Genomic DNA, 12,609 nt, shown 5'->3' on the forward strand with positions numbered 1-12,609 from the left:
CTTGGACTCCAGAGCTAGAGAGATGATTTACACACTCCCTTTCCCTCGAAGAGTTCCAATTCTAGTGGGAGGGAAAGTTCTCTGCCTCGAAATTTCTCATTCTCATCTTGTAAAACCTAACTCAAGGGAATCACTGCTTTGGTTAAGTACTGCTCTCACCTTGAGTCCTGGTCAACTGGAAGCCCTCCTGGAGACAGACAAATTAACTAACTCCTTTATATAACTTATATAACCTTCCTTTACAGGAGTCTGTAAAGGGAAAAGGGAGGAAATATATCAATGGACATCCAAGGAATGCAGAAGAAAAATCTGCTCAGGAGAGTCCTGGGACGTTGATTCAAACTGAACTCTTTAACAGGCTGTGAAAACATGTTTCAGTGAAATAAAACAGAGGGTGAGTATCAATTCTATATATGCAACATTTGTCATCCAAGTTTAGTAGAAAAATGCAACCGTCCCAGTAGATACAAAACAAAAGATGCAATTGTGTAATATAACTTCTTGAAAAACAACTTAATCCGCCCTTGAAGAACAGGAATCTCAGACAGCAGCCCTCTCTCCTCTCCATGGGCTGCCATAACACAGCCCCAGCCCTGAGAAGACCACAGTTCCTGCTTAGCTCTCATCCATCAGGCCATTCTTGTCAAAGGAGCATTCTCTCCAAAGCACAATTAAGTATCATTGGATTTACCTATTTGCCACTTGCTTGCTTACACAAACTCCCAATGTATATTTTAACCCTATATCCATTCAGGTTTTGTTTTATTTTCTACTAAGTTATTGAATACGTCTACATTTAAAAGGCTTGGAGAGGAATATTATACTTTTTGGGAAAATGTGGCAACTTTTACACTTCATTGTCTCCTTTGCTCTAGATAACCCCTTTCTCTTGAATTCTCAAAGGATTTTTACGAATAACTTTATAACTGAACAACCGTTACTAGCATTTCTGGTTTAGGTGAAGTCTAACTCTGTTAGCATACACCTCCATACACAGACAGCTATCTTGAGAGTTCCCTCGGTCATTGCTAAGCCTTGTAAACTAGCACTTATTCTAATGAAAGACAATAAATTAGTAGAAATCTGGAGTCACAGCCTGTTCATCTCATTGCCACCAAAGACCTGGCAATCTAATCCTCTTTCGCTGAAGGCAATAAATGTCTCTGATCCTATAAATGTATTTAACTCTAGTTTAAGCAACTAGTAGCTGCTTTAAAGCAACACCTCCCAAAATCTTTGTACTGTGTCCCACAATAAAAATACATTTTTAGAAATATAGCACACACATACATATAGCTAAAACAAAAGTTCCTTGAAATAATACCCTTACCACATTCAACACTAACCCATCTTTCTCTTTCCTTCCCTCCCTCCCACTCCCCTCTCTTCCTTCCTTCCTTCCTTCCTTCCTCTCTCCTCTCCTCCCTCCCTCCCTCTCTCTCTCTTTCTTTCAAATGCTGGTTGTGACCCACTACATTGATTTCAGAACGTTTTAAATGATTAGAACCCACAGTTGCCAACCACTGCTTTAAAGCCCTGCTATTTGATGAGTGGTGATGTTATGACTCGTGGTACCACAGCATCTCAGCATGGATTCCTCCCCAGGCCTCCACCCTTGGCTCTCTTCTGCTTTCACTCCACTCTCTCCCCCACTGCCCAAACACTGCCCTTTGTACTCCTTTGCTTTTCATTCTAGTTTCCCTCCCTTTTTTTTCATTCAACTCGTTGACATTACGTAGGACAAATCTCCCCAAATGTAGTGACATAAAACAACACTTGTTTTCTTCCACTCACAGATTCTGTGGGTCAGGAATTCAGAAAGCACAGGGGGTGACAGGTCTCTGCTCCACAATGTTGAGGCTGAGGGGACTCATGGCTGTATATAATGGCCACTCACTCACAGGTCACGCGCCACTTCCTCGTAGCATGGTGGAATCAGGGAACATGGGCTCCATGGGCAAGTGTTTCAGCTCACAAGGCAAGAAACTTCTTGCCTCAGAATTAACATGGCACTTTTGCTGCCATCTACTGATTACACTGCGTCACAAATCCACCCAATTCAGGGGGAGGTACACTGGACCCCACCTCTAGGTAGAGTGGCAAAGTTCTAAAAGAACATGTGGGACAGGAGATGGTGTTACCGTCATCTTCCAAATTGCTATTCCCCAACCTCAGTTCTAATTCCCAAGGCAAAAATCCAATAGACTACTACGTAGCTAGATCCACAGGGGTGTCAACTGACACTCAAACAGTATATGCCAGCCGAATGCACTTTTCTTTTATATTCCCTATCTCAGTACTACTGGGGAAGAAAGAACTGCATGTTGCATTTTAGATGAATATGCCAGAAGCACCTTAGCACAAAATGTAAGCAGACGCAAGGAGAGAACTGAAAGTAGGACGGGAGTTCCCTGCATCTAAGGAATTCTGTCCTGTGTGGAACACAGGCAGATCTTATAGTCAGTCCCTGTAATGAGAGTGACAAGTGGCCATTCTCCTTCAGACAGTGTTAACAGTTCATGCTAATTAGCAACCGTTAATTAGCAATTTCAGTGGTTATACAATATACGTTCTCACATACTTCACTGCTTCCCTTTCTCTGCCATCCCTGACTGCATGAAGCTCCCCATCTTTCCTTTCATACAAGCTAAGAAACGGTCAAGAGTAGTGCTAGAGAGGCAGCATGAGAGCTGGGAGCAGCGATTCTCAAAGTGTGCTCCATGGGCCACTGGAGGTCCCAGAGGCCCTTCCAGCAGTTCATGAAGTCAGAACTATTTTCATAATTATACTGAGGTATCATGTGCCGTTTTCCACGTGTTGATGTTTGCATTAGTGGTATAAAAGCAATGGTGGGTCCAATTGCTTGTGCCTTGGCCGCTTGAATCAAATGAATCAAGGCGGTGACTCCAAACAGTACCAGTAGTCGCTGTATTTTTCACAGCCACACATGCACATTTAAAAAGAAAAAAGAGGGCTTCCCTGGTGGCGCAGTGGTTGACAGTCCGTCTGCCGATGCAGAGGACACGGGTTCGTGCCCCGGTCCAGGAAGATCCCACATGTCTTGGAGCGGCTGGGCCCGTGAGCCGTGGTCGCTGAGCCTGCGCGTCCGGAGCCTGTGCTCCGCAACGGGAGAGGCCACAACGGTGAGAGGCCCACGTACCACAAAAAAAAACAACTAGTGATATTTATTGTCAATGATAAAATTTGAGCTTTAAGGTGAAAATTAGAATTTTGCAATCACCTCCCCACTGTGCCACCTTGGGAGGAGGGTCACTTCTTTAAACACAACCACCTACCAGGGCCCCAGGACATGCAGGGAAGTAAAAGACCACGTGAGGCAAAGATGTCACTGAAACAAGGGACACACGAGAACTGTAAAAGCAAAAGCTCCAGCAAAGGAGTGCGATTACGTCACTCTGCTGGTCAAGTCCATAACCTCTCACAGTGCTGAACCAACGGCTGGCTGTTTGGAGTGGCTTCCCTCCATAAAACTCCCTAACTGGGGAAATTACTAATTCTGTGGCTTTCATAAAACACAGAGGTCCACCAAATGTTTGCCTGGCAGGTTTTTTTTTCTCCCAAAGGGCAGCTCATTAAGTCCGTCGATAAAGCAGGCTTTGTTGTAAAGATTTACAGTGTTTCCCCAATGAAAACTCTAATTGACAACCACCAGGAGAATAACAATGCAGAGCCCAGAGAGCTCTGGTTTCCCCCATCCTTCCAAGATCCATCTCAAAAAGCATGCCCCTCTTAGGTTTCCTGGACCAGCGTTCAGCTCCGTCTTCAATGGACACATGCATAAGCAGATGCCTGGATATCAGAAGTTTATCATTCAAAGCAGTCAAATCTTAAAAACCAAAAGATTTTGTCTTTCAAACTGCAAAGGAAATTCCATTTAATTCCCAAGCTCAGAATATCAGGTCCCTCCACGCAGAATAAGCATATTACATAAAAATGCAACCATCCCTTATCTATGTAAAGGGGGGGGGAACCCTAAAAAAATAAAATGCGTGATGGAGTCTTCAGAAATAGTTGCATGAGACTATTAAAGGCATTGCTGTTCAATGGATTCATTACAGAATAAAAGTTCAAGTACCAGAGAGAGTGATTTTCATATGAATGTTGGGTGTTGCCCTCACACACAAGAGTCTCTGGTCTCCACAGAGAACCGAGTCACATCAAGCAAGTCAGGGAGCTGTGAGTGACAAGGTATAGAGAGGGCTGTTCAGATAAGGGACAGACATTACTGGACCCTTTTTCAAAGAAAACTTTGAAGATTTTGTTAGGCTTTCTTCGTGGAACTGTCACAAGATAACAATACAGTTGCAAATGAGTGGTGTTCAGTGGCCACATCACTGCCTTTTACGGACCAGCTGGCAATGGCTGCCCATGATGGGAAATTAGCATTAAAGAAGGACTCAAGGTTACTGGGCTGACACACAGCCCAAGGAGAATACTCTCAAATAAAGTACGACACCCAACGCAGTCACACAAATGGAAAGCTGAGGAAAAAAGCTCCTGTCTGAAAAGCACAGCAGCAGAAAAATATCCTTCTTACTTCTTTCTGAATCTTCCTGAATCTCCCCCTTCTCCAAACAGCATCCAGGTCCCCGAAGTAAAAATAAATGAGCAAACCATGGGCTTCCAGGTGCATTACACAGATTAAGAGAAGTGCAGCTGGTGGAAGAGGTGGGAAAATAACACAATTCACTCTCTTTTTCCTGAACAGAAAGTAGAGAAAAGAACCAAAGCGGAAAAGCACGCCCCACCTCACCCCCGTCTCCCCCCCGAGAACACCCAGACCAGGAGTCCAGAGGCCTGAATCCTAACTAGTCTAGTGTCTACCACGACACTGCTTGATGAGTCCCTAAACCTTCTGAATTTCCCTGTCCTCACCCGTAAAGGAAATTCGCAGACATCAGTGATTCCCAAAATGTGTTCCCTGGAGCTCTAAGGTTCTGTGGAGGTGCCTCTTAAGGCAGTCAGTGACACAGGGGCAAGGCAAAGGGAGTGGAGCCCTATGCTTCCTCTCCATCCAAAACAGTTCAGAGTTGATCAATTTTCTATATCAAAATTGTGAGTAAAGTCTTTTGTTTAAAGAGTCTACCACCAAGAAAATTCACAACTAAAATTGCTTAAAAGCACTGGACCAACATACCTTTTGATTTCGTATCTTTCTAATTAACGTGGTTTCTATGTGCCTCTTTAGATTATTGTTATTAGAATTAATTAATTGACAGGCTGGTTAATATTAATCCCCAAATCTGTGTATCAGGTTCAACTTAAAAGGTGAGGAAATGGAAACTCAGATAAGACAAATACATCAAAATCACTCAGGTCAGTAGCTGACTAGATTCAAACACGGGAATATCTGACATTAAAACCATTAAGCTGGATTCTGTCCTTATAGTTAAAGAAAAACTTCACTGTAAAAGACAATTGATTACCTCATTATGACTATAATTCTTTCTCTATGGAACATCAGGTTCTTCATTTGTATTCTCTAAGAGTAAACACTTACCCTGTCGAGACGAAATGAATAGCCAAAAGTTCTGCCCAACAAGCAAATTTGCTGGGTACTGGAAAGCCCAAAACGTTGACAAAGCCTCCAGGGCAATAACGGTTGTTAAGAACTTTCAAAGCAAACAAAACTCCTAAAAGAGGATAAAGAGCATATAAATATCAACAATCCAAATGTGGAGATGATTAACATTTACAAAGAAAACTAACTGAAAGTGAAAATGATTATTCCATTACATCCAACTTTTTGCTTCGAAACATACTCTATTCCTTACAAGTCAACCCAGCATTTGGTAGAAAAACAGTCTTCAAGGCAATCATTCCTTTGATGTTTCTTAACACGGAAGTTCATACTGACTTTGAGTATGCTACTAAATATATAACACATAAAATGGGAATAAGACACCCGCAATGGTGCAATACTAAATGCCACTGAACTGTAAACTTCAAAATCGTTCATTCTATGTGATTTTTAACTCAATTCAAAAAATATCATTAACGTGTAGTTTTCTAACTCCTATGGAAAGACATATTGAAGGCAGGGCTTATTTCCTTTCTTCTCACACAATCAGATGCATGAGGATGCACCTTAGAGGGAAGGGGTAAGGACGGCAGGGAAAACAGAGGGAAGGGTTTGATCTCCTTTGGTTTCGGGACTATTTCCCTCCTACCCTTCACATGCTAATTTTCACGATACCTATTTTAAGTCCTGATGGCAATTTAGTCCTATGAGAAAAATGTAAAAAAAGAACTAGTGAGGGGAACAGTGAGAGGCAATGTAATACGTGTTTAAAGCCACGAAGACTGGGTTCAAATCCCAGCTCCGTCACTTATGAGGTGTGCAACCTTGAGCAAGTTACCTGACTTCTCTGGGCCTTAGCTTCCTCATCTACAAAATCAAGACAAGGCCACCTCCCTAGGGACCTGTTACATTAATTAAACAGCATGAATTATGTATAAAGACTATCATGGCTCTGAAAACACAGTGAGCATGCCATTGTAGGGTGTGGTGCATTTATTTTAATGGCGTTATTGAGATGCATACCCATCTTTTTAGAGAACTCCCACAAGTACACCAGTGCCTCTCTCCCTCATCCCACCATAATGGAGCCAGTGCATATCTCCAGGACCACGTCTCCTACAAAACTACCTTTGGGCAGACCCTAGTCTCAACTGTCCAAGAGTGAATGATGCGGCATAATGGGAAACAGCAAAATCTATGTCTCTCCTGTGCTCCAATCAGCCTATTCACCAAAATCCAAGCCCCAGCAGTGCTTAGCCACTCAGAATTCAGTTCCCTCACCAACTGGGACCCCTGCTTCAAAAAATGACAACAGCTGCACCTCCCTTACTGTTTTCATGCGGACTACCTTAGAAATGCATCTGCCTTACCTGAGAAACCTACAGCACAGTCCCTTCTGAAGTCAGGGTCATCCATAAATTCTGCCAGAGCAAATTCCAGGAGCAGGTACACCACCCCAGTGAGTATGGAGAATGTGGTGATGACGTAGGCAAACCATTTACTTCCTAGTCTTCTTTCCAGATGAATTCCTTTCCAGAGCATGGATGTCATATTGAAATACAAGTGCCAATCATCCACGTGGTGAATCGGGGAAAGCAGTAAGCGCTGCCAGTCTTTTTGCTGGTAACACTTCTCCACGCTAAGGCAGGAGCTAAGCAGCGGCTTCAGAGGATTCAAGAAGAACCAGATGTTGAGAGCCAAAGTTGTTAGGGTGACAGGTGGAATATTGTTGATCCCAACGCGGAAGATTTGAGAAAAGAGCAGGAGCAGCCCAGTGCTAATTCCTCTTGACCTCCGCTGCATGGTTAGATATCAAGCCTGTGACGGGAAAATGTGGTCAGACGTGAAGAATCTGGGAAGATACAGAGGCAGCTGAGCCTAAGATGTAAAATAAAATGCACATGAAAATCCGTCAATTAAGAATTAGGACAGTGACAAGACGTGCTCACTTAAAAGATGGGCTTACATTATGTATATCTCATCTCCCATCTAACAGAAGCATTATTTTCTGTGTCTTCCAGAGTAACGCCCAGGACACTGGCTGATGTCCCTCCTCATTTTACATCCTAAAGGAGAAATGTCATCCCAGATCCCAGTGGACCAGTTAATGGATGGGTATGCTTTTGCTGACAAATATGCCATGAAAAGGTAACTTGTCTTCCTTATAAACAAACTTATAACCTAACAAAAAAACATACAAAGATAGTGCACAAATATTTAATAATTACTTCTTCTCAGAATGCTGGAGAGAATTCTTCACCCCTTCACTTTTTTAAAGAAATATTCGATATTTATATATTAGATAGAGTCTGCTCCAAAGTTCTTCAACATTAGCAAGCAAGTCTTAAAATGCAAGCATATATTATCTTCTATGCCATATCACCAGATGTCAACTGCTAGACTGCTTTATTTTCAGAAAAATTTCCACTTTTAAAAGTTACCTACTATGAGCCAAATCCTGGATTAAAACACAGTCGCTGTCTTTAAGGAGCTCACTTTCTACTAAGAAGTAAACCAACAACTGTCACACAATGTTCTCAGTGCAGGGACAGAGGAAGCCCAGACCCAAGGCACACAACTCAGGCTGAGGTGGTCTTGGAGGGTAGATTGGATTTGCCCACGAGGAAGAGTGCCATATTCACGGGTCTACTTCTCCATGCCCTGCGCTGGCCTTGTGACCTACTTTGGTTGACAGAATGAAAAGCAAGCGACACTAGTTCCGAATCTAGGCCTCAAGATGATTTGCAGACTTCTGCTCTCTCTTAAAACCCTCCTAGGCAACCATGTGGACAAGTCCGGGCTGGCCTACTGGACAATGGAAGACACATGCTCTAGTCACCCTGATGGCCCTGGCCACTGACCAGCTAATGCCTCAGAAGCAAAGTGGTCTAGCTGACCAGCAGCTGACCACAAATGCATAAGTAAATCCAGCTGAGCCCAGACTAATTCGTTGACCCACAGAACAGTGAGCTAAATAAATGATATTTTAAATTAACTTCACCAAATTTTGGAGTGGTTTGTTATACAGCAATTACTAACCAATACAGAAGGTATTTGCTTCGGAAAAGGTCTAGGTTAGGCTTATGGGGAAAAGCTAGTAAAGAAAGAGACACAGACTAAAGATGCAAAAGAGAAAAAGAATCAAGTCCTTAGAGGGAATAGCCTTGTGCATCATAACAGGAAGGAAGAAGAATTTTAGGTGCAGATATGGGTAAATAGGCAGATTAGGGGACAGGATGCTGAAAAAGTTCTCATCTAATGGTTTTCTGATTTCCCTGTGGAGCTATCTTGGCTCCAATCAAATATATAATGCACTCTGATACCCTAAAGGTTCTCATTCAGACAGCACATTAGAAAGTGCATGGGCTTTAGAGTAAAAAACAGCTAGATTCCTACTTACTAGCCCTGAGATCTATGGTAAATTACTTAAACTTCAATTTCTTCACTTTAAATTAGAAATAATACCTCCTTCTCAGGATTACTGTAACATGTCTGGAACAAAGTAGGTACTGAATAAATGGTAGCTACTTTTTTCATTACTATAAAGTAATCTCACTTAGGAGAAAAAGTCTTTGCAACGTTAACATTCGAATAATAAGACTCAAATGTACTCCCCATCCCTCTCCACACAGGGATTCTTACCAACTTCACACCCAAAAGAAACGCCCAAGAAAATATTATATATACGTATGTGTTATGGGTGTACCCCCATTATTAGCACAACCCCAGGTTTCTTTATTGCCAGGGCTTATTATTATAGCTTTGTAGCATTCTCATGAACTAAAGAATTTAATAAAATTTCAACTGAAACGCTCCCAGATAATTTTGGAGAAATAGTCTATATTTTTCACCTTGACGTTCAGGTTGATTTTCAGATCTCCAACTACTGTGACATGTTTCCAATTCCCCTAGATAATTATATATATCAAACATCATTACCTGTAACAGGAGCAATGGAAAGATATGGGCCTGATCATTAAGTAACCAGCTTATAAGAAATCACAAAATAAGCCCTTCGATATCAGTACAGTGTCCTATGATGGCAGGCTACGCACAGCAGAAAATCAAACATAATTATGTCTTTGCTTAAGAAAAAGTCCCCTCTCGACTGGAATCGTTAGTGGTGGAGAGTATAAACAAAAGGACAGTGGAATTTCCCCAAGCTTGTCTCACACTGTGCGCCCAGGCTCACATTAACCCTCAGCTCTATCTCCCCACTGCTGGCTGCTCCTTCTTCCCTGGGATGCTGTGCTCTCCTGCACGTTCCTGCCTCCTCCCAACTCCCCTTCCTCTGCTTCTCAGTTTCGCTCTATTCTTATTCTACGCTATTTTGCATACACTTATGGAATTCCACTCTCATGGGTTCTGTAATTCTTTTTATCAGGATGGCTCCCAAATTTACATTTTACAGCTTTGACTTCGCAGATTTCAGGGACACAACCTTGTAGGAAGAATACAGTCCACCTGATCTCTTGATTTCCCAAAACTGAATTAGCCCTCCTTCTTATAGAATGACTATTCAGCCATTCCTCAGTCACTTAGTTTTTAGAATAAATATCAAGTGCCAAATGCATGCCAGTCCCTGTGCCAGGCATTAGAGGTACAGCAAAGACCAAAACACTTGCAATCCCGGCCCCTAAATGGCCCATTTCTATCATTTCTATTTGTTGAAGGAAATAAAAATACTGGCTGCAGAAAATCACAAGATGAATAAAATGATGTGGTATGCGTAACGTAAAGGCAGATAGAACCATAACCAACATGAGAAGTGCATAATATAGGTTGGGCTCTGTTTTCCAAAAGGCCACTAGACCGTAGTTTTAAGTAGCGAAGATAAATCGACACTATTCCAAACCGGCTCTATGGCCCAGTTTCCTTCTTAATAAGTAATCAAGTCAGCCATCCAAGGTGAGGGATGTAGCCTGTTTGTAACAAGATAACAGAAAATCTAACTGGTTCCTGTGAAGATCAAATCTGTAACCTGACTTTGTGGGCCAGGCAGGCACACATCTTACTGTAAGATGAATATTGTTTCATCCTGCCCATAATTACATAGATATTTTTAGAGAGCTGAGCTGTAGCAGAAAGCATAGAGGCATGATTCATAAGCTGGAAACCAGTGCAATGTGTTTGGTTTTGAAAGTGACTTGTTATTCTAACCTGTACTCAGCCCATAACCAGTTACACCAGCGCGAGGAAGAGTAGGCTGGTCCTTGCACTCCATCCCCACCCCCCGCCTTGTAAACATATCCTCCCCCTCACATTCAACACGCCCCAAACTGAACACTGGACAGTCCCTTCCAAGTCTACCCCTCCTCCCATGTGCCAGATCTCAGGACACAGAATCTCCAGCTACCCAGGTGTTCAGGTTGGAGATATAGACAACATCCTCGACACATCCTTCTCCCTCTTCACTCTGCTTCCCCCAAATCCCATCCACCACACTTTGCTAACTCTTCCAAACTATTTGTATCATCTACCTCTTTCTAGCTCTAGAGCCACTACTCTAGTCTAAGCCACCATTATAACTTGCCTGGATTACAACATAAACTCTGCTTCTCCTCTTCTACCCAACAACCATTTTTCACTACTGCTCAGGGTAATTTTTATAAAACTAAAGTGGGATTCCCCTGCAGTAAGCCTTCAATGGCTTATCGTTACAGTTGGAATGAAGTCCAAACTCTTGACCGTAACTACACGCTCGTGCTTACCACTGTCCTGCCTACCCCTCTGGTCTCAGCTCACACTGGTCTCTGCCTTGGTCACTATGATCCAACCACCCAGGTGCTCCCACACCGGGAGCTCCACGATTATAGCATAAATGCTGAGGGCAGAACTATCTATTTTGATCACCACTGAATACCCAGAGCCTAGCATAGTGACTCGTATACAGTCAGTGCTTAATAGGTGTTTGTCCATTGACTCAAGATGAGCATGCTGAATATGTCTACATTATAAAATAAACAAGACTGACTGAAAAGGTCTATGATACATTCATCCCTAAGTATTTTTCCTACAATTGCAGCAACCTTCCCCAGAGCACTGTACATATTATTCCACTTATCATTTACTTCCAGAAGAGTGTTGTAACATTTATCTCAACTGGACAGGAATAAACCTCTGATCCATTTAAATCGTATTAATAGGTTGCTTTGCCAGAACTATTTGATTAAAAAAACATGGCATTTTAACCCTGACCAGACGGCTGTTTGACTTCTACTTCCACAAGGGCTTTGTTGATAAGAGCGTCCACAGGGTTGTCACTCTGGTGTCAGTAGGTTCCATGAACACTACAAGGTTCACGACAATTTACAAGTTTCAGTGCTACCTGCAGTGCGAGCCACAAGGATTAGAACTACCTAGAAGATCTGGCTGTCGGTTAAAATCTTTACCAAAGACTGCTCTTCTGAAAACGTGGAGAGAGCAAATAAAACAGAGGGAGGAGCAGGGTGAGGAGAAGAAGAAAGAAACCAAACTTCTTTAAATTCATACTGTAGTGGTTTGTTAAACAGTCACCTTGTCCTGGAAGTGCTCTGTTTATGAGGAAAACAAAAAACAAAAAAACCATGGCGTTTTAATTATGTAGTAATACACACCAGACAGTGCTATATCAAGGTTGTGACAGAGAGAAATGGAAGACCTCTTGAAATATGGATAGGAAAATAAGCCATATTTACTTTTAATGAGAAATTAAAAATTAAACAGGTTGTAATAAGAAAAACTAAGTGGCTAGAACAAACAAAAGAAACTGAATTCATAACTTGGGAAACCAACGTGTCTCACGGGGTAAAGAAAGGAATTTTACCAAAAGGGAAAAGAAACTTACTATGACGATTTTCAGCTCTACTTACAAAGCAGGAAATGTTTCATCATTATCATTTACCAGGATGACATTATATATCAATTTTCAGTTTAAATGTTCAAGAAGAACTCAGGCCATTAAACTGCAAGAATATGTACCAGTTATAAATTATATTCCCAGTCTGGCATCTGACAGTAACCAAATTAATTTCACACGAAAGAAAGAAACTACAGTCTTAATAGAAGTAATTGAACTGCTTTTCTGA

The 12,609-nt window shown here is 42.0% G+C and overlaps 1 protein-coding gene across 9 annotated transcripts in view; it reads right to left on the reverse strand.

Moving 5' to 3' along the window:
- Positions 1–12,609, reverse strand: part of RHBDD1 (rhomboid domain containing 1) — a 112,155-nt gene that overhangs the window by 82,012 nt on the left and 17,534 nt on the right. For 5 of the 9 annotated variants that reach the window (XM_027119780.1, XM_027119770.1, XM_027119838.1 and 2 more), the window contains 2 exons: positions 6,913–7,420; positions 5,522–5,654 (listed from right to left, as the gene is read on the reverse strand). In XM_027119780.1, coding sequence (XP_026975581.1) covers positions 5,522–5,654; positions 6,913–7,345 — 566 coding nt within the window. In that variant the 5' untranslated portion in view covers positions 7,346–7,420. The remainder of the gene's footprint in view (positions 1–5,521; positions 5,655–6,912; positions 7,421–12,609) is intronic. The other 4 variants (XM_027119809.1, XM_027119819.1, XM_027119800.1 and 1 more) reach the window with 1 other exon arrangement.

Source organism: Aethalodelphis obliquidens, unplaced genomic scaffold (assembly GCF_003676395.1).
Source record: "Aethalodelphis obliquidens isolate GAN/ISIS:26980383/991018 unplaced genomic scaffold, ASM367639v1 scaffold2, whole genome shotgun sequence".
Classification (NCBI taxonomy): Eukaryota; Metazoa; Chordata; class Mammalia; order Artiodactyla; family Delphinidae; genus Aethalodelphis; species Aethalodelphis obliquidens.